Source organism: Chroicocephalus ridibundus, chromosome 5 (assembly GCF_963924245.1).
Source record: "Chroicocephalus ridibundus chromosome 5, bChrRid1.1, whole genome shotgun sequence".
Lineage (NCBI taxonomy): Eukaryota > Metazoa > Chordata > Aves > Charadriiformes > Laridae > Chroicocephalus > Chroicocephalus ridibundus.
In genome coordinates this window covers 36047889-36071120 of record NC_086288.1, presented here as the reverse complement: position 1 = coordinate 36071120, position 23232 = coordinate 36047889, and the positions used below count along the sequence as shown (strand labels likewise).

Below are 23232 nucleotides of genomic sequence, written 5' to 3'. Positions count from 1 at the left end.
TGTTCTAAGTTTTATAAAGACATTCAGCATACTGTCACAGATAAGTTCCATTAGAATCAAAAAGTATATACAATACAGATGCAGTAAAAAAGCCAACTTCAAATTACTGTAGCTGCACATTTTTTTCAAGCTGTCTTATCCAATCCACAGATCTTCAAATGTGTTAAACATGGCATTTTTTGTTTGTTTTGTTTTTAAAGCTAAATCCAGAACATACATTATATCCATCTCTAGTCTACTGGCTGTTGAGTTTCGAGGACAGCAAATGGACTTTTTCAAACAGAGATTCTCTGGTAGAAATCCTGTACCTAAGTAAGCATGCTTCTACCACTTAAGATGATCCACCTAAATGTCCAAGAAAAACACTATTACCAAGTAGTGCTTTGAAAGACACGGCTTTCCATTATTACTAATATTTCAAATGCCATATGAGAAGACATGTACAAAACATACTTTTTTTTTTTTTGAGAAAAAAACTGACCTGCAGTTTTAAAAAAAAACAAAAAAAACCCCACTGAAATCACAGTGGAGCTGGCTCAAGGTTGTTCACACAGAATACATAGTTTAAAGACTTGGTAGGTGCAAGGCATGCATTAAAAAGTAAAGCAAAAGGAGCAGCAATCAAAGATTTAAATCAGTCAGCCAGCAAGATAAAGACTATGGTTAAAATTTCTAAAGGAATTTCCAGCAAAAGCCCTCCCAAAAAAAAAAGTTTAATACAGTATCACACTCTAAGGAACTGGTATAACAAGAAATATGCAGAGAAAACATGGAAATTAAAGTAACTGCTTTAGTTAGGTAACCCAGTTCACTGACACAGCTCTCTTAACATTGTAAGAGGACTAACCTGGAATTTCAGTGATGGAAACTTCGGAAAAGTCACATGTGACATCTGGCAAAAGATAGCGCTGCGGATTGCCCAGTTCATACACCAACTGTTCAGCTACAGTGCCAAAAGAGATTAGTCCCCCTGTGTCTGGTGGTTTGGAGAGAATAAATTCTCCTTCAGAGGAACATTCTACAATGGGAAAACCTATGTTGTGCCTAGAATATGAAAAACATTGAAAAAAACCCTATAAATACAAAGGGAAAGTGAAAAGAAAAATGAGTTAACAACATACCAGAATTTTATGGTAATGACTAATTAAATAAAACTGATCAAGAGTTATAACATAGCTGGTTGTTTCTGAAGAAACACACTCAAGAAAAAGCAGTGAACAAACTGCTTAACCAAAATAATAAAAGGATGCATTTTATTGCCTGACAAAGGAGTGAGGATGTAACAAAAGATGCCAACAGTAAACAGACAGAAGTGGGGAAGGGAATTGGAGGAGGACACTAACATAAATGATTAAAGTAAAAAGAAGCAGGAAGAATTAGAAGACTATGATTAAAGAAGTAAATTCAGAAGTAAAACCATGATTGCTAATTCTAGTTTGCTATAGCAGCACACAGCATGAAGGTGAAGACATGTAAATGCATCCTGCACTCTGGATTTGTAAAAAGGCAGTCAAAGCAGGAAGAACACTACGCTGGAAGCCTTGGAGATGAAGGGAAGCAGTAAACAGGAACAATCACACCTATTAAGGACAATTTCACATGTTAATAATCAGAAAACAGAAAGATATATGAAAGCTAAGATCTTCAGGCCAAAACAATAATAAAAGACAGAACAAACAGAAAATTATGAGGGACAGCAAAAAGAAAAGCAGTAAAATAGAAAAATATAGACATGTTTCTAAATGAAAATGTTCTTCCTTCTCACAAGAGTAATATACAGAAAGTGATCAAACAACTCGTAGTAAGACACACATGTTGGTCATTACAGTAGCAGGGCAGAATTTTCAGGGTTATGTGGACGAGGTCTACATACCTGCTTTCCCAGCTAAAAGGCTTTTATGTTATTTAGAGAGAATAAGTAATGGCTTTGAAAAAAACAAAATTAAAAAGTACCTAAAAATTAAAATAGAGACTAAATATTCTTCTAAAAAGGCTACCTGGCTCACTCCTCTCTCACAAGAGGTTGGTAATTTGTGCCCCAGACACACGAAAAGAACACAAAAAAAGGAGTTAAGGAGATACAGCCCCTTTCAAGAGCAAAACTTTTCTAAAAAGGTCCTAATAATGAAAGGTGGTGAACATCACCATTCTCATTAAAGTCAATGACCTTCAGGTTCTTCATACATACTTAAAATCAAGTCCATCCCTGAAATTAATTATTTTTGGGTGCTGGTGGGAACAATGTGCTGAACATACAAGCAAACTGGTTATCAGCAAAGGTTAGATGAACATAGTTTGTATGACATAAATCCACAGAGTTTTAAAGGAAGTAAGCAAAGAAACCAGTGAATTTTTAAGTGACATTTGTAAAAGTTCATGGGAGTTTGAACAGATTCCGTATCTTTGGGAAGCTTCAAACATAACCCCATTATTTAAAAAACAGGATTAAGAGACAAGCTCTGTTAGCAGAGATCAGCAGCTTTAATACTGATAGCATACAAAACTTTGAAAGTATGGTAGCTGGAGGACACCTAGAAAAGCCCATGATCAATCAATAAAGATTATACTTCATTCGACTGGTGTTTCAAAATATTTAAACCACTAAACAGATAAAAGGAAACAAAAAACTCACCCTGGTAAATACAAAAAATTGAATGGAATCAACAATTTTTTATACAAGTTATCTAGTTTTTTAAGGGGAAGAGGAGGAAGAAAAGATGGTAGCAAGAAGCACGTGACATTCAACATTTTAAAGTGTGACATAGAAAAAAAAAAACCAGCAACACTAGAAAACCCTCTCAGTTCTTGGTCTTTAACATTATATTGTAGGGTAACAGACTAACATATGTAATTATCCCAATTTTACAGGTAAGGAGACAGATACAAGAAGCATCATGATTTGCCCAGTGTTACACAGAGGTATCAGTGAGTGAACAAGGCTAGAATTAAGGAGCTTTTACCCTCTTGGTGCCACGCTTGTTTGCTTTGACCCTACCATCTATCTGTCTTGTCTTAAGGCAACACCACCAGGTCCCTTGCTAGCAGGCTCAACACAGCTTATTCGAATCACTCACCCAAAAGTGAAATCACTTCCATCAAGACAGATTACCCAGTGCAGTCTATTCCAATGCAGAGACAACTCATATCCTTGCTGCAACCCACCTGGATCCAAGTCATCAGCACATGCAACTCTTAGGAGACATTCCCGCACCTACTTCCCAGTGATCTTTGTTTTGAAGGAGGAAAAGGTAAACTGTAGACACTCAACTTTCTACTCTGAACCACTGAGTCCACTAACACTGATTAGACTTCAGTTTACCCAAGCTCCACTCTCAGAAGGCCTGAACCATTAAAAAAAAAACCCCGCCTTAGTGATGCCAAGACAGAAATTTCACCCCCTAAAACGGTTAAAATCTGGCAAACACTAAGTCATAAAAAACAGACCAATCATAGAAGACAGCAGATAAAGAGTATTAATATAAACAACACTATTATTCAGGTCCCTTAGTATGCAGAAGGAAGGACAGACTCTGATTTTCCTGTTATCTTAGGGCCAAAGTCAGAGGATGTTTATGGTGGAATTTTTTATGCTGCCAGAGTAGCTGGAAGGAGACCATATAGGTACGAATGTACTTTCTGGAACAGCTTCTAATTAGCCTCTAAGGTTGAGACATATTTGCTATACAAAAAAAGATACACTCAACTCTTACCACTTGCAGCAAAGTGTTGACACAAAGCTTGTAAAAAACTGTATGAAGGAGAGAAGACTTTCTAACACACATTAAAAAAAAAAAAAGAAACAAAAAGCCAAACCAAAACCAAACACTAACACTACCACCACCCCCACCCAAAAAGAAAAAAAACACCCCAAAACAAAGGGGAAAAACAAAAGTCTTCCTAGGAAAGGCATGCTGACACAGGACACTAGCATGCCCAAGCATAAGAATTTTTAGCTATATTTAAACCATTCAGAAATCCACAACCCCAAAGGTCAATGAAAAGAACACTACAATGAGCAACCTATGGTCTTTGGTCATCTCTTTCATTGTTACAAGACTATTTCAACAGTTAGCGATGGTATCAAGGAAGACTTTTTGCCTTCATCTGAGATAAGTATGAGGGATGTGTCCTCCTCAAGGTCCACCACCACCCAATGAATTTTCCTGAACGCTCATTTAGTTGCGGAAGATATGCGTTCTCCCAGGTCACATCAGCTGTGAATGCTTCTCTTACTTTTTAACAATTCAAAACATAGAGATGCAATGAATTGAGCAAGAAGCCCCTGGATTCCATTTGTATTGTAACTAGATGGCTGAAAGAACACATACATCCTATATTACCTCGTAGCAGATGCCAATAAGAACCTACATTAACATGAGAGAAAAATATATTTTGTATACTGCTGGGATAAGTCACCTCTATGGCATGATTCAGTCAAGCGACAGATACTTAAACCTGGCATTAGAGCTCACTACCAGCAACAGCTACGTGCATCGCGTACTCTAGCACATACCGCAGGTACTATGATCACACCATCACCTTCATCAGCGCTTCCACTGAAAAAAGTAACGCATTGCCTGATTCACTAGTAGGTTTTGCTGAATGACTACACACCACACAACATCCACTCTGTAACATGCCAACTTTATGCTGGCCATAACCCATAGCCAAGTTGTAATTTTGAACAGTGTAGCACGGGAGTTAAACCACAGAACTATGAATTCCACAGCAACTACAGTCAGGGCATCCAAAGTGGCACAATGACCAAGTGGCATCCTTCAATAATAGAAGAATTGCATCGGTTTAGTGATATAATATCCTAGTATGATGGGGCAGTATCAACCAATGTAAACAATTCTGAAAGGAAACTACTAAAATAAGTTCTAATTAAATTATATGATTGTGTAATTAATAAAATACAACACTAGAGATAAATATGAAAGTACTACTTTTAAAACATTTTGAGCAGTTCTTTTAACACAGAGTTAAAATACAGAGGTAATATACATCAGTTTGTGTAAGGAGATGACATCTACCATTCTTTTATCCAAAATGCTCGTTTCGTTTTGTGTGTTTGGTATTTAACAATTAAATAAGTTATATGCATTAGTAAACCTGAGCACTGAATAAAGCCAAGCTAAGATCAAACCGCAGAAATCCCCTCCAAGTTGGGGCTGTGTGAGGAGTTAACAGTTAAAGCAGGTCCTCACTGACTATAGCACAGGTGTAACAAAGTTCCAAAACTGGTTTTGCTGCTGAAGACCCCTTTCATTAACCACCCACAACTGCTGTCCCCTACTCTAATAGGAATCAGGCTCTGAAATTGAGTCTCCTGTCAGTTCTCTGCCTGACAACTTACCCCTGAATTAATTTTTTCCATGTAAATACTCATTTTTTCTTCAGTTTTGGCTCTCAAAAATGTTACAGTTTACAGGTCACAGGTGACAACGGTAATTGTCTAGGCAGAGATCTCCTGCCTACTCTAGGACAATGCACTTTTCAACCTCAGTGTAGCTATGAAGGTAGCCTTCCTTCTTGTTTTGCCACGTATCTTACACCATTTGCATTTAAAAAAAAAAAAAGGTAAAATCCATGATCAGTACTGGGTCCTGTTTGGCTCAGGGAGAAAGACACTGTCTGAGGTAAAAATGGGTATTTCTTTCCTCATGAGGTGCCATACTCTCAAGTATCTCATTCTGACCACTACTGGTGTAGGCTGAGATTACTGGCAACAAAGATGGTAAAGTCCGTGTAGTACATTTACTTGCAGGGGAAGATGCTGCAAGAAAGAAAACAAAAACGCCACAGCAATGCATGTGACACAGAAGTGAACCAGGGTCCAAAGAGACTGTGGCATGAACTTTTAACTTTGCAGCTAATGCAATTTCCTGGGAGGTGACCCAATGAATGTCACCCTAAGGAGAGCTCTAAGCCAAGTTTCTCAACTCCCTGGACTTGTATTTTAACTGCAACGCTATTAGGCAAAATGTAGAAACTGCTACCACTTCTATCAGCGTTTTCACAACCAATTCAAAACTGCTAACAGTCAGGCAAGATCAGCACAAACTTATGGGTAAGGTATACACATCTCTTTACGGGTAGGTACCAACATGATTCCTAACTTTTGCTGCAATTCTAATTTAGGCAAAAATTATTGATTGCATCACTTATCTCCTTTGACTAGGGCATTTCAGAGTACGCATTGTATGTACATTTTTCATGCCTAGACCATTTCAAGCCAATCAGCTGTATTCAGCTGCCTGGAATAGATGGTGCTACAGAGAAAATGGCATTCCACATTGCTGACCGGGACTCGCATGCTGGATTCTGTTCAAGAGCCAAATTAAGCAATCTGGATCCAGCCCTTAAGAGACTACAACTATTGACTTACCCTTTTGGTCATCCCAGGCCAGAGGATTATGCAGTCTCAACCATTGCACACTCTTGGCTTAGGGCAAAATGTCAGTGTCTATCACCTCCTCAAAATGATTACTCTACTGATCAGCATTAGTTTATTCTCCTGCATTTCAAAACAAAACAAAACAATGTACTAATCACCCACTGACACTAAAAAAAAAAAAGTAAGAGATAGCAATGTCTGGGGTTAAATGAAATTAAATACAGAGCTGTTGATTACCAATGTAGTTCTGGCATCACAGTGCATTTTGATACATTGCATGAATTCTCTATTCAGTGCTCTGCACTGGACATTAAACAGGGAGCAGTGATGTATTATCACTTCTTCTGACCACCTGCTGTCATATATTACTACACAAATGACAGAAAAGGAATAAGTGCCTGTTTTGATAATATTTACTTAAAAATCAGTCATTTAAGAATGCACATTAGTCTTCTATAAACTGTCAACTAATGGTTTCTTGTATTTTCTCTGCCAAACATCAGAGAATCCATACAAGAGGCGAGTCAAGCAGCCTTCCCCTCACTGGAAAAGTACACGGCATCTATCCCCTCTACCTGCCTACCCATTTTCATGAAAACTGGACAAAACTTTACAGCTTCAAGATTCCTGCCTTTAAGTCAAATACATTAAGGAAAGAAACCCAGCACAATTAAAGAAATCCCAGCGCCTTAGGTCAGCAGAGAGAAATCAGCTACGTCTGGCTTCTATCAACTAAAGTAACTTGGAGAGTCACGAGTTGGAACATGCATTTTACTTGTTTTACAATAAAAACTTACGCAACAAAGAAGAAGAAAGAATAGCGTAGGTTTTAACAGCTAACATTCAATGGCCACAGTATACCCCAATGAACATTCCTGAGACTTAAAGGACCCTTTTGCAGTGGAACTGAATTCCCAGAAGTGGTCTGCATTGAACTTTTCAAGAATTTTAAAAAAAAAAAAACAACACAAAACAAAACTAAAAAACTATGTTGGATGAATGAAGTGGGTCCAATCCAATGCCTCAATACATAGAGACAGGATATGGAATGTGAGCTCTGACTTGCCTGGCTTTACTTAGTTTAAAATGTTCTTACTTACTATTTTTGCTTACGCACATAGACAGGTAAGACTTATAAGCCTAGAATTTGATAAATTCTTCCTTTTATTAGTTTCTAAGTTAGAAAAACTCATACCCATCAGTTCTTCTTAGCAGTACACTCACACCTTTTTCAGCAACAAAAGACAGAAGAGCAACGTAGACTACTGTTCTTGGGGAGAGAAAAAAAAAAAAAAAAAAAAACCAAACACAGTAAAAAAATTACCTGAGTCTAATCATAACCAAACTGACCCTCTGCAATCCCATGTGAGGAAAAGGGAGGTTGCCCTCTAGCGTTTAGTCACCAGAGAACAGCATAAATGGTGTGAAAGGTTTTCTTAACCTCTAGCGTAAAGGTCCAGTAAATGTTTGCAGAGCTGAATGGTACGTGGTCTTGGCTGTATGAGCACACACATGGCAGTGAGAAATTCCTACGTGATGGCACTTTAACGACGAACACAGAGATTCTATGATTTGACTTGGCTTCTTCGTCTCCACATTTACTGACTTTGTTGGGCTGGTTTGGATTTAACATTATCTATCAAAGACACCATGATGTACTGAGATCCAACTTAGACACAGTTACTTTCAAGAGACTGCTAAAAACATAGCTTTTCCTAAATAAGAGAGAAATCATTAATAGTCAAATAACTTCTGCAAGCTCACTCTGAGCTCTGTTCACCTACTGGCAATATAAGTAATGTTGGTGGCAGCAAGTATTGCATGTTTTTGTCATAACAGAAACTATGAATTATCATATTATTATTGTGCTTTATTATGCAATGCATTATATGCATGCATCAAAAATGGATTCAGACTGTCTAAATAACAAAAACCCCATGCCATCAAGTTTCTTTAACTTAAGGAGTCAACAGGTTACTACTAAGCTATCAAATGGAAAATGCATTTTTCTGCAGCCCAAAAGCTTCCGTAATATTTCCTCTTCACGCATTTGGGCCTAAATACAGTAAACAACTATATATCGGGAGGAGAAGGGGATGGGGCAGGAAGGCAGCAAAGCTCTCCAAGAAATCTCCTCCCCTCTTCCCTTCCTCAGGTATCCTAAATGGATGTGCTGGACCACAAGTCAAGTTTAGTCAGTCTTCTACTCTGCCTCTCCAAATATAAAATTAAAGGTCACACATTATTTTGGTTTTGACTAGTTTTAGGAGTTTATCATACAGGCTGATATGTAACATGCTTTTGTTTCAAGAATTTCATCAATTAAATCCCTAAGTCTTTCTGAATTTGCAAACAAACCCACTAGTTTTAAGGCACCATGATTAACTTGAAGGTAGACTTAACTTGAAGGTAAATAAATTACTGTTACATTAGCACAAATACAATCACACATGGTTCAGAAGTATGCATGCAGATCGATGGGGACAAGGTAACAGAGCAGTATTGCATGCTGCTCTTCTATATTCTTTAGTAGCAATTCAAGTCAGCATGAGTTAGCTCTAAGCCAAAAGACAACTGCGATTTTAGACACAGTTACATGATTTTTACACATACACGACTATTAGCTATGCATATCCAATGTCTGTAAAATAAGCTACTCCCACTCCAGTAGCTCTTATCTTAATACACTCAAACTTCCCTTTTTATTTTAAGCCAGACTGACATTTTGCACAGAAAAATCCTTAAAGAACTACCAAACTTTTTAATAAGAAAAGCAGTATTCTGTTTTTTTCTTTCATTCTTTTATAAAGCAAGGTCCTTTGGAGTCACAGTTACAGGAGATTTTAAGAAGTTTCATGATACAGCATAATAAAACCATCAGGAGATACATGAGAATAGGAATAAGATTAGAAGTTATAAATTTCCAAAATGAACAGAGTGTCTCATTACTATAAATCCTCATTTGATTTCCCATTGAAGACAACAGTGAAGAGCGAGTGCAGTTTGTTCAGGGATACTAGCTGCCTAATAGGTGAAAAGAAATGCCTGTCACTCTTTTTTTCAATGCCATATGTGCCTTGACCTGTAAACCATCAGCGTTCAGGAACTCAGAAAAACAGAATACCTCTTTCAGGATCACGCTCTGAATCAGAAACAGTCACTACAAGGAGGACAAAAAAGCACGGCAGCCCTCAGGAACTAACTCAGGAGAACGGCTCTCAGATTGCAGGGCACAGGGTCTTGCTGGTTCATCCACCTGGACTACACACTGCCCCCATTGGCCTCCTTCACAGGGTCAACTTGGGAGCAGGAACACCCAGCATAAAGACACCCTTCTCTCCTATATCTCTCCCACAACTCTTCATCCCTTTCCTCCATCGCGTAAAGGAAGCACTGCCTTTCTCATGACACAGCACATCCTCCCTCTCATCCTAAGGAAAACAAGAATAAACTGCAGCCAGAATCACTCATCTTATGCAAAATGTATTCCCTGACTACTTTTAAATTGCTCTTAAAAACAAGTTGGGCAAAAGCAGACTACATCAGTCCTTCCTCAGCAGACAGAAGGACCTACCTACATGAAAGTCTAATTCAGTAGGTCTGAACACAAGATACACAGGTAACTTTCTGAAAAGACTAAGAGCTCAACACGTTTGTGGAGGTCGGTCATACAGCAGGAGAGGACTGTGGCATACATTCATCCCTCCCAAAGCAAATTATATAACATTTGTGACTGAAGGGAAGGCAACTCTGATCTAAGTAAAGACTGATGAAACAGCATCCAAAATATGCATGCTGTCTTCTCCATTACAATCATACATGAAAACCAGTAACAAATCTTTCCCAAAAGCAGATGATAAAAAAAGAAAACAGAAAAAATAATCTAATAGGAAAAAAAAAACAACCAAAGGGCTAAAATTTTTTTCAAATCATCTGTTTCTTAAGTTAACGAAGAAAGTCCCCAGTTGACCAGAAAGGAAAACTGCAACAGGGAGAAGAGACCTTGTAGAAGAATAACATTAAGGTGAGAAAATATCTAAAGGCCCATACTGCCTCCCCCAAAAGAATAAAGTAGAAGTAGTTTTCACAACACAGATATAGTAGGAAACTTTATATTTGGTCCACAACAAACATATATGCTGATGTCACAATTACCTACCAGTCTGGTACTGCATGCCAATCCGTGAATATTCCACCTGTACATTGAGCACCACATTCAATGAGATGACCTGCAAGGCTGGGAAAACGTCATTCAAATAACTAAATATTCTGTAAAAATCAAGCTTCACAAATCAAGCTTTAAAATATAATAGTACAATGGAAGTAAAGCTAAATAACAGAAGATGTTATTTTTCCTCCATAGGCATCTAATACATTTATAAACTACGCGTTAAACATAACAAGGGATTCTGAAAGATTAATATAAAAAGAGTTGAAAGGAGTAACCTTTACATCAAGAATCAAATTAATTTCCTGAAAAAAGTGAACACCCGAAAGATTATTTGACACCAAAAAACGAGTTTCATTGGTCATTTCAAGAAGTCCTGATCTAAATCCAGTAACTTAGCAGTTTGCATTGTGTGTAACTAAATATGCAAAGCCCATTTTTAAAATCAAGAGCTATAGGATCTCACTTCCTATGTGAAGGACAGAATGTATTATGATCATGTATTATGATTTTCAAATCCTTGATTGTGGTAGTCCATTAACACTCAAGAGAATTACGGAAAAAAATCTTTGTCTCTTTATCATCCCCAGTTCAGTGGAGCTGGAGTTCCTCTAAACATTTGTTCTCAAGCAACAGAAGGTACAAGCATATTACTACTAGGTGTACTTGGGTTACCCAAGTAGTCACTCACTTTTATGGACTTCAGCACAGTCAGGCAACACATAATGTTAAATTAGGTGACAGAGTTTTACCCCATGCTTTCTGCATCAGATTCCTAACTTTAGGATTTACAACTAGGTTTGCAAATGAGAACATTGACACTGAGCTGCTGCAAAACCATACAAGTATGCTGACCTCTCATTGAATCTCCTTCTGTGCATCTTTGAGAATAAGACCTGCTACCATCTCAACTATCAACAGTGACGGCCAAACAGAAAAAGCTGGGAGTCACTGGTCTGGGCCATAAAATTTTCATCTCTTGAGACAAAATAGACACAAAATGGACAAGAAGAGAAAGTTAAGCTGCTAAATAAAAGCCTTCACTCCCTTCCTCATTTTGTTATTTTAAGTTGATTACAGAATGAACTGTCTATAAATTCAATTCCAAATGAGAATATTAAATGTGCCTTAAAAAAACTCAAAAGCTAACAAAAATATTCAAATAAATTACTTCAATAGTAATACGCAAAATCACAAAATTATATTTCATATCATAATGTCAGGATAGCAGAAATTTACCAGTTTCTTCTCATATCATTTACCTTCCTGCAGCTAGCAAGTCAAATTCATCCCTGTTCCAGCCAAACTAGAAGAAAAACACAAACATGTTACATATATAAAAGTTTCATACAGTACAGAAAACTGCATATAGTATGTTCACTGCTTTGAGTAACAATGCATTGGATATATTTTTACTTAACTGCAGCAATCTAAAGAACAGGTAGGTGTTGTACATGGACTTGAGCAGCTATACAGTTAATTAGTAAAAAAAAAAAAAAAAAACTCTGCTGCATTTCCTTTTTCTTCGTATTAATAGACCCAAACAAATACATATTCTCAAAGTCACACCCTCTTTAAAAAAAAAAGGGAAGTGCAATATTTGTCTTATTCAAAAATTGCATAACACAGAGGTTTAAAAGTCTAACACCTATTTTATGTCATGTAAACGAACCACTATGTTTTTTCAACTTTGAAAATCATCAGTTCCTGGAGTACTACCAGTCATCCTTAAAAACTGGAAGTATGTCTTCCGTTTAACTAGAAATTATTTTTCCCAAGTTCAACACAGTGCAAGCAATTTATTCATTGTTTCTTATTTAGAACTCTCCCTAAAAACCTTTCAATAAATTAGATAAGGAGGCTTCTCTGGAATAGATAATACACACTGACAGCTATTTTAAGAATGTAAACAGCTAGAAATAAACTAATGAGTCATAATGACAATTATAAATGGGAAAGTTTAATTCTAGATTAGAATCATAGAACAGTTTGGGTTGGAAGGGACCTTTAAAGGTCATCTAGTCCAACCACTCTGCAATGATCACGGACATCTTCAACTAGATCAGGTTGCTCAGAGCCCCATCCAACCTGACCTGGAATGCTTCTGTGGATGAGCCATCTACCACCTCCCTGGCCAACCTGTGCCAGTGTTTCACAACCCTCACAGTAAAGAATTTCTTCCTTATATCTAGTCTAGATCTAGCCTCTTTTAGTTTCAAACCATTACCGCTTGTCCTATCACAACAGGCCCCGCTAAAGTTTGTCTTCTATAGGCCCCCTTTAAGTACTGCAGGGCCACAATAAGATCTCCCCGGAGCCTTCTCTTTCTCCAAGCTAAATAACCCCAACCTTCTCAGCCTGTCCTCATAGGAGAGGTGTTCCAGCCCTCTGATCATTTTTGTGGTCTTCCTCTGGACCAGCTCCAAGAGGTCTGTGTTTTTCTGGCGACAAGGGTTCCAGAGCCAGACACAGTACTGCAGGTGGGGTCTCACCACAGCAGAGCAGAGGGGCAGAATCACCTCCCTTGACCTGCTGGCCACACTTCTTTTCATGCAGTCCAGGATATGGTTGGCCTTCTGGGCTGTAAGTGCACACTGTCAGCTCAGGTCCAGCTTTTTCATGCACCAGTACCTCCAAGTCCTTCTCGTCAGGGCTACTCTCAATCCCTTCATTCCCCAGCCTGTACTGGTACCAGGAGTTGCCCCAACCCAGGTGCAGGACTCCACAGCTGGCCTTGTTGAACCTCATGAGGTCCCTCTGGATGGCATCCTGTCCCTCAGGTGTGTCAACCGCACCACTCCTCTCAGTGTCATTAATCAAGCAATGTTTGATATGCATGAAGTCAGAAGAGTATGAAGTTTTAGAAAGGATATTTGTAACTAGACACTAACATATACCATCATATTTTATTTTTTTGTAAATATGCACCAAAAGAAAGCTTCTGTACTTCACATTGTGTGGTCATTCACAAAAATGCACAAACTATTCAAAATACTTCAGAAAACCACATATCGTGCTTGTATAGTTTGTTGAAATTCGAAGAATTTAAGAAATGTTGCGTTGAAACTCAACTACTTAAAATAAAACTGCTTACCCATTGAAAAAGACCAGTGTTTTAGACCACCTCATGTGCCTGTCCCCCCGTAAACCCAAAGTGAGCTCTACGATCGCCACCTTGTGGTAAAGAAAAATATACCTCTTAACCTTGCACACCAAATTTTCAAGGCGGGGGGGTAGTGGTGTGGACAGCAAGAGTGAAATACTGGTGAAACATGCTAAGACTTCCTTAACTTCACCGAAGTGCTTTCCACTTCATGATACACATGTTCATAAATAACTCTGCTATAAGTTTAGCAGAAACGAAAGCTAGCAACTTTCCAGGCATGTAAGGAAAAAAAAAATTAAGGTGCTCATTATTTTTAATTGGGCATCTATATTTTCATCAGGAACAAAAATTGTCTGAAAATGACTGCTGAATATTCATTCACATATGTTCATTATCACATGGGAATTAACTTGTACTTACAGAATGAATGAGTGGTCCTAATACAATCCCACTGTCAACGCATCTACCTGTCACAACAATATCGGCTCCAAGGTCCAGAGCTCTGCTTATTGGTCTTGCACTAAAGATGACAAAAAACAACAGTAACATTTTTTACATTAAAAAAAAAATAATCAGTTCCCTGTCACACAAAGGATAGAAATCACTTTAAAATCCTGTAGGAAATCAATAAGATCATTTTTAACAACCAATTTGTCATTTTGTATGTACAACAATATTTTTAAAAGCAATCCTCAGAACACCCTATCAAATTCAGATATCTAAATGACATAATTGAAACAGTTTCTACAAGCATCAAGACAAGTGTCTTGAATATAGTGCACAGAGTGTCACCTCTACTACCAGTAACAGAAAATAGTGTTTTTCAGAGATTCATTACTCATTTCATTGGTAGATGAGTGTATAAAGACCAATATTCTTCACAGAGAAAGCTTGGTAATTTTGCCTTCCAATTTTAAACCTTTCAGGTCAGTTTCCTTAAGTGTTTTTAGAACTTGCAATATCAACTAAATTGAAAAACAGCATTGTGCAGTTATTCTTTCCAAAGAAACTCAGCCAACAGATTTTCCAGATTGATCAGTTAAGAGTTGTCCCAGTCAAAATTAGTCAGGCTTGAAAGTATTCACCCAGATGAACGGCTTGAGTTTATACACTTTAGTAAGCAAGCTTTGACCACAGCACATGACTCCTGGCTTCTAAACATGCGTTATGTGCTGGATCCTTCTAGTCTTCATGAAACAGGCAGCTTGAAAACACAAACCACATAAACCGCGAATCTTGAAGAACAAAACCAAGAGCAGTGTTTGTCTACAGTTTCTATAGACTTAGCCCTCTTTTTGTCAAGAGATAAGTTAGAAGACACAGAAGTTTTCCTAGTGATGTAAACATAAAACGTAAGTATGTATTTTTGTTTCCCAATGCTACATGAGCCAAATGATACTACCTACAACAATAAGCAAATATACAGCATACAGAAACAATTTACACCTCTAGTTGTAGCGTTAAGTAACAGTCACAGGTAAAAAGCACAAGTGGGGGTTCTGCATACATCCATATAGGATACTGCCAGAAAAACTGTGTAACTACCTTTCAAAAGCAGCAAATAAAGCCACTTGGCTCTTATTGTTAAAAACGCACATGAACTCGCTCCACAGAACTCCTAATGGCCCAAATCAGGAGGGACAGAAGAAACACTTCAGGATTGATATCCCAATGCAAATTTTTCAGATGGAGTTTACACACTTGCGTCAAGAATCAAACTGTAAACATCATCAGATTTAGAGAATTAGAAGTCACCTATCTACAGGACTTACAGATTTTACCCAACACACTCTGATGCTGACTTGTTTTACAGGCATATATAAATTTATCATCTGCTTTACAAATAAGCCCCCACTGCTGATGCTGTCAAAGAAAAATGTAACTTATGAAATGACTAATTTAAGAGGCTGGCAATAGTTTTACATTTCAACGCAACTGAGATTAAGGGGCTCATAAAGAAATACTGCTTTTATTAGAAAACCAAGAGCAAGAGTCCACTGTTATAGCATCTGCTAATGAAGCAGAGACAAGAGGTAATCTGAAAGGGGCATAAAAGAAAGCTGGAAAGGTACTTTGTACAAGAGCATGTAGTGATAGAATGAGGAGTAATGGCTTCAAACTAGAAGACAGTAGATTTAGATTAGGTATCAGGAAGACATTTTTCACTATGAGGGTGGTGAGACACTGGAACAGGTTTCACAGAGAAGTCGTGGATGCCCCATCCCTGGAAGTGTTCAAGACCAGGCTGAATGGGGCTTTGAGCGACTTAGTGTAGTGGGAGGTGTCCCTGCCTGTGGCAGAGGGGTTGGAATTAGAGGGTCTTTAAGGTCCCTTCCAACCTAAACCATTCTACATAACAGATTTTTAAAATGCCTCATCCTCATACTAGCCTGCTTTTGTCCTCTCTGTTTTGATTTGCATTGCTTTTTGAATTCATGAATAAATCATGAATCACCAGAAATGGAATGAACAGTCTGACAATTACAAAGCTTAAACGTTATTTCGTAGATCTCATTTACAGTTATTCACATCTGCAGATGTTGCAAGTCAAAGTTTAACAAACAGAAAACCCAGCAACAACAGAAAACACCAAAGATGAATTAAAAAAAAAGACTCTTCTATTAAAAGGTTCTTATTTTACAGAGAAAAATACATGCTGTGTTAGGTACAGCCGTTTTCTGCTATCTGCCAGTGATGCATTTTTGGAAAGGGCAATGATAATGGTAAAAAAGAGATAAAAGCAGTTTTCCCATAAACTTTAATGTAAAAGAGGGTGGACTGTGTGCACAGACTTTAGAAGAACATTGAACAGAAATTCAGGATGGGATGATATATATAACATGGAGGACAGAAAAGCAAAAACAGGATCACCAACTGGAAGAGATGCTGGTTTTTGGGAAGATCTGACCATTGTCCCGCGTCTCAGTCCTTCCCCTTTGATAGACCTGACTGATATTGATTCATCTGAAGAGGCTGATGGTGACAATGAAAATGCAACTGTTCACAAACAGGGAGCTAGAACACCTGCATTTAGAGATTTATGGGAGGCCTTCAGGATCATAAAGGAGGCAAGGGAGATCTTTCAAAGTAGTGATTCGAACTGGAAACACAGCTTCCAAAATTTCAAAGGTACAAAGCCTGACACATAACTCAGCACAGCCTAATAGAACCTCCTACAGTACTCAGAGCATGTCCCAGTACCCTAATTCCTCAGTTGCACTTCTCTAGTGACACCATCCTAAACAACTGCTCCATGCAGTGACGGGATATTCTGCACATAAAAAAGGATTTTTGCAATTGTTATAATTAAACTAAAACTATTTTGGCTTGAACTAAAACCTGAGGATTCACAAAAGATGTAATGCTAAGGAGTTGCAACTGGCAAGGTTCTAAATTAAAAGTTTATTTACAAGTTATAAACTTTTTTTTCTGGTTGCCTGAATAATGCAAAGGTGAACCTCACATACTGGGTGGTTCTACTTGCAAAATAAAACAAGCTCATGTAGTCAATGTGTTCAAGTTATTTTTCCATAACAAAACCAACTTATTAAAATAACTCACCCAAGATACACATTCATGCTATGAATGCTCTCTGGAAATTGTTTGCCACTCTCTAAATCAGTGATACCAGCTCCTTTCAGGTTCTCTTTCTGTTGGAAAACAAACAAAACATCAAAACTTTGAGTATTTTCTAGTATCTAGTGTAAGCCTTTTATTAGTATCAGACAACAGATCCACCTCATAGCAACTCTAAGCAAAGTATAATCATTAAAATTAGCAACAATACAAATCAGTTGAATGGCTAAAAGCCCTAGACACACTTTTAACCATAGTTTTCCAGCACACAGAAGAGTAAGTCAGTCTTTGAAGAATGCTAGTTCATTCACAGATGATCCACTACAATGAACTAGTATATTTCTAGGCTTTTAAACGGTATTTAATTGCTGTAGGACTGAATAAATCAAACCCTGCAAACAGAAATGTGTCTGCCATAACAGCAATTGTGGTGTGGCCAGAAATCAAGGCTAATTCTGCAGCTCCGGGTAATATTTACAATACATTGTGTTTCCAGAGAGGTAGGAGGACGGGTGTTTTTGACCATGCAGTAGGCAGCTTGGGAAACCAGTGGATCCAGGGGCATAGACTCAATGTCTAATGCTAGTTACGGGGGGGGGGATCTATAGTGTGGAAAAAAACCTTCCACTTTGATTAATTTGGTATTCCATGTTAAGGACTGAAATCCTCCAAACCACAAACAACATTTCCTAGCTTTACTTATGATGTTTGGTATCTACAGCAAAAGTTGTCTGTAGGCAATAAAAGCTTTCTCTTTTTCGCTCCTGCAAGTTACGTACCGACACTAGCATAGAAAATAATCCTTTTCAGATCAGAAACATCCATGCCAAACTCAAATAATGACCATTTCACTGTCATACCAGTGATGAAATTCTGGACCACTGATGATAAAGTAATTTCAGTAGAGCAGAAGTTTCTTGAAAGGAAGTCAAAGCACTGCATGTAATTTGGAAATAAAGAATCTTACTTGACCATCTTCCACATTCAATGACATGCAAGGAATAACAGAGCCTATTCAGATAAATAATTTTCCAAGTTACAGGCAGAGATTTAACCACTGTGCAAACCTATCCACCTTTAACCACTATCAATGTATGAACTGTTTTCACAGTATCTTTTCAGGTATGGCCAATGCTTTTTGTGCAACCAGACTTCATACATAAACTGTCATCCTTTAAATCAAAAAGAGCCATACATTTAATCTACAGATTTCAAGGGTTTTTCAGAAACATTAAAACTTCAATCCTCTCACTTAACATTACCTTACTGGCTATAAACTAATCACTTAAAAACAGAACAGCAGCTACCTGTAAACAAAATAACAACAGGAAATGCCTTTAAACTACTAAAAACAGATAGAAGGGATGAACATTTGAACACATGGTAACTACACCACGTTTAAATTTAAGAGATTTAACATTCAAGATTATTTAATTTAGACAGAAAAAATAAGTAACAGCACATCCTGGCTTGTCCTGACAAGCAAGCATACCTTATATCAGATTCACAGTTTGCTTCAAAAAGATAAACAGCGGATCCACAGTCTTATAAAATTCACCCCCATCACACACCAAACAAAGATGTGCCAAGAATTGTTTTTATGCATAAAAAGAATGAAGAAAATGAAGCACTTCTTTGGTGCTTTTAACAGTAGCAGGCTAGTGCATAAAGATACACAAAGTAAGTTCCTATATGACAGTAAATGCCACCTTCATGCTATATAGGACTAAAATAATTTCCACAATGTTACTAAACCTTAAGACAAAATAAAATACCTCACTCATTAGGTCATCCCCAGCAACAACAGCTATTTTCAAATCAACATCTGCTTTCTTTGCCACCTCCTGAAGGGCAGCTGCACAAGCAAGTGGATTAATTCCACCAGCATTGCTGATGACACGGACACCTAAACAAAAAGACAAATTAAGTTCAACAGTGTCAACAGTCACTTGTATTTTAAAAACTTAAAGCATGCTGAAATGCAAGCAAGGTATCATCTTTGCAAGGTGTCAGACATCCTATCAAGTAAACTACTAAAAACACGTTAAAATATGAACCCCATTTAATCTGTGAAAGGATCAGAATAAGCCAATGCAAAATCATTTATGGAAAAGTAATTGTTATAGAAACTTCTTATCTTTCCTTTATGCATGGAAAGAGAAAAGTGACCAAAAAGACATACATGAAGAGGCAGGCAGACAGTATTAAAACAACTCCTACAGAAATAGTATTTGACACCAGTCATTCAAGCATCCACGCTCTCCAAACAACTGCATTTTAGCGGAAACATGCACCTATGTCTATAAATTCCAGACGGTGTTAACAAGGTATTGGGTACTTAGAAGTAATTCCCCTTCTCCTCTCAAGCTCAGAAAACTGTGACACTGTACTAATGTAAACAGGAAAAAAAGTAAGTGATCAGAAAGTAAGTGATACTCTAGAACTATATGGGAATGTTCAAAAACTTGTAGATTGCATTGAAACCGTCTATATCTCACGTTTCAATAAAGGTCTGTAAAGCAAGCTTCCATTCACAAATTAAAGCTACAGTAAGATGTACATGGATATCTATGTATATATTTGTAATTATAGCAAACATTTCAAGTTACCCAATCTAAATGTCACCAGACCTGCACTTTGCATCTATTACAATGTGATTTTTGCTGATGTTTAAAATATTATTGCTAGAGGACAGCAAAATGCTTGGGTAAAAACCAGATGTTTATAGCAACAAAAGCCATACAAAACTTAGATAAGTGAACTTAACTAAGATGCAAACTCACACAAAGAGCGGCATACCTTTCCTGTGAATATCTTTTATATAAGGAGCCATGGCAGCGGAAACAAAATCTGGAGTGTAACCTAAAACCTGAAAAAATGAAAAGCTGTAAGCTGTTTGTTACAGTCAAGTCAACCCAATCCCTTTTCTTGGTTAAGGGAAAGGAAAAAACAGGGAAGAACAACGAGCTCCCAAAATGTCTGGACACAGAAAAGGATGTGAACGCTTTTATAAGATGAAACTGAGTATGTCAAAATAAATAAATACATGCAAGTAAGAAGTGTACAAAAGCAAACGTGTCCCCATAACCTGACATGTCTTAAAACAGACTGGGAGGGTGATTTGTGCCCGACGAGAGCCGGGGAGGGACCGGAGCCCACCCGCCTCCCGGCGGGGCTGCACCCCACCCAGCCGGGCCCCCTCGCCTCAGCCAAACCGGCCGCGCCGGGGCCGGGCAGCGGCTACTCACGGGAGACCGGGCTTTGGCGGCCGTCAGCAGCGACATGGTGATCTCGGAGAGATAATCGAAGACGAGGAAATCCAGCTTCCCTCCGTACAGCAGCTGCGGCACTGGCGGGGCAGGGGAGAACCCGCCGTTAGCACCCCGCCGTCCGCGCCCGCCCCGGCCCGTCCTGTCCCGCCCGCGGTGCCGGGCTGAGGCCCGCCGGGCCGTCCCGCCCCTGCCCTCGCTGACGGCCTTGCGGGCGGCCCGCCCCGCCGCGCCCGGGCGTGCGGCGGCAGCAGCCCCGGCCCGGCCGCTTACGCAACGGGGCTGTTTGCGGCGCTGCAGCCGCCGCCCGGACGCCCCCCCGCCCGGCGGCCTCGCCAGCCCTCGGTGCCCCAGCGACCACTCCCGCCGCCCGGCCGAGCCTCCCCGCCGGCAGTCGCCGCCGCCTACCTGCGGCCGCCGTGTCCCCCCAGAAGCCCGAGGCGCAGCCGATGCGCACCGCGGCACCCGCCGGCGGCTCGCAGCCGGCACTGAGCCGCCTGCTCCAGCGGGGCGGGCAGGCGGCGGCCCCCAGCAGCCGCGGTCCCCGGAGCCCCAGCAGCGCGGCGCAGCTCATGGTGGCGGCAGGCGGGCTCCTGGGCGACGCCCCCAGCTGAGGCCCCGGCCCGCGCCCGCCCCGCGGCCCGCCCTGGCCCGCCCCGCGACAGCGGCCGAACAGCTTGCTGGGCGCCTGCGGAAGGGGAGTGTATGAACCCCGGGTTCGCTGGGAGACATGGCGGGAGCTCCGGGAGGCCCGGCTGGCGCGCTCCTTTCAACATTGAAGGCGGCTGAAGGGCTGTGGTGGCTGCGCGCCGGAACGGGCCTGAGCGGGGCGTCTGGTTTGGTTCTGGCCCACGCCGGGCAGGGGTCGGCGCCAGGTGCCGCCGCACCCCTGCGGTGCTGCAGGGGTGGCAAGGGCACGGACTGAAACACCAGGCGTGGGGTCGGGGGTTAACCTGAAACCTTGAGACCCCGTTCAGGGTTTCGGTAGTGTCGAAATCATAGAATCATTTAGGTTAGAAAAGACCTTTAAGATCATCAAGTCCAACCATCTACCTAACACTGCCAACTCCACCGCTAAACCATGTCCCTAAGCACCATACGTCTTTTGAATACCCCCAGGGATGGTGACTCAACCACTTCCCTGGGCAACCTGTTCCAGTGCTTGGTAACTTTCTGTGAAGAATTTTTTCCTAATATCCAGTGTAAACCACCCCTGGCACAACTTGAGGCTGTTTCCTCTTGTCCTATCGCCTGTTACTTGGGAGAAGAGACCGCCCCCACCTCTCTACACCCTCCTTTCAGGTAGCTGTAGAGAGCAGTATGGTCTCCCCTCAGCCAACTTTTCTTCAGGCTAAACAATGCCAGCTCCCTCAGCTATTCCTCATAAGACTTGTTCTCCAGATCCCTTATCAGCTTCGTTGCCCTTCTCAGGACCCGCTCCAGCACCTTAATGTCTTTTTTGTGGTGAGGGGCCCAAAACTGGACACAGTACTCAAGGTGGGGCCTCACCAGTGCAGAGTACAGGGGGACGATCACTGCCCTAGTCCTGCTGGCCATACCATTTCGGATACAAGCCAGGATGCTACTGACCACCTTGGCCACCTGGGCACACTGCTGGCTCATATTCAGCCGGCTGTCAACCAACACCCCGAGGTCCTTTTCCGCATGTCAGATAGTCTGGTTATGAAATTTATAAGAAAGCTTTTCCTCCTTCCTTAAATAAAAAATGTGTTTATTAAAAAATAAGGCTTTTTGTGGGACTAGGTGTCTCAGTTTTGACAGGAAGGGTTTCTCAGGTCCCAGAGTGAATGTCAGTGGACATAAGATGAATGTCACCAAACCAGCAAATTCCCTGGTATGCACAGAGGAATGATTTCCCAGCCCTGAGGTCTGAACCAGAGGGCTGTCACTGAATGTCTCCACAGAGGGCTGATTGTGTAGAGGTGCTTCAGGTGGTGACTTCGGAGGTGACTCCTCAGCTAGAGAAAATCCACATTATTCATCTGATGTGACAAGGACTGTGACTGAATCAGAGAATTGCATGCTGACCCGATGCAATAACAGCTAGATCTGCCTTTACACATATGCTTTGATTCTAGGTGGTTTTGAATAATCTCTTGTGAGTGAAACATTTATAAAATTTGGGGTCTTTGCAGGAACGCTGAAAAAATACATTATGTGTGATACTGACGATGCTAAGTATATGATGATGAGAGGTGGTTTTACTGATGTAAAAAGTAGCCATGTTGAAAATATTTTAAAAAGTACTTTTGAAAATTGTTAATAAAGTGTCCAATTAGACTGATTTCTGATTGCAGTTAGAAATGATATAGTTGAGAGAAGATAGAAAATAGTCATGCCGTGATCTTAGAATTTGGTTCTTTACGTAGGGAGATGCAGCGTTTTCCTATTTCAAAAAGGCCATAAAGCACCATCTTCTAACCTTCCAAGTGCCTAAGAAATTATAAGCAATTACTGTACTAAGTTATTAAACAGGCAGAACCAAGGAGGTCACAGAGAAAGAAAAGTTGGTTCCCTACACATAGAGAGGACCTAACTTTGATTGTTATTTAATTATGTTGAAATCTTGCGGTTTTTGGGTCCCTATAAACTAGTAAACATCCAAATAATCACAGTGGGGGAAAAAAAAATGTGTAACGTATACACAGCTGACTCCAGATAGCTTTGTCCTAACTATAGCAACATGTATTTA

At 39.9% G+C, this 23232-nt stretch overlaps 1 protein-coding gene across 3 annotated transcripts in view; it reads right to left on the bottom strand.

The window, feature by feature from the left end:
- LOC134516007 (uncharacterized) overlaps positions 1 to 21146 on the bottom strand; it is a 68734-nt gene extending 47588 nt beyond the window's left edge. For all 3 annotated transcript variants that reach the window (XM_063335778.1, XM_063335779.1, XM_063335780.1), the window contains exons 1-9: positions 20928 to 21146; positions 20499 to 20599; positions 20050 to 20119; positions 19026 to 19156; positions 17236 to 17324; positions 14095 to 14194; positions 11831 to 11874; positions 10560 to 10637; positions 848 to 1044 (exon numbers count right to left, since the gene is read on the bottom strand). In XM_063335778.1, the coding sequence (XP_063191848.1) occupies positions 848 to 1044; positions 10560 to 10637; positions 11831 to 11874; positions 14095 to 14194; positions 17236 to 17324; positions 19026 to 19156; positions 20050 to 20119; positions 20499 to 20599; positions 20928 to 21093 (976 nt within the window). In that variant the 5' untranslated portion in view covers positions 21094 to 21146. The remainder of the gene's footprint in view (positions 1 to 847; positions 1045 to 10559; positions 10638 to 11830; positions 11875 to 14094; positions 14195 to 17235; positions 17325 to 19025; positions 19157 to 20049; positions 20120 to 20498; positions 20600 to 20927) is intronic.
- Between the last annotated feature and the right edge of the window lie 2086 nt (positions 21147 to 23232).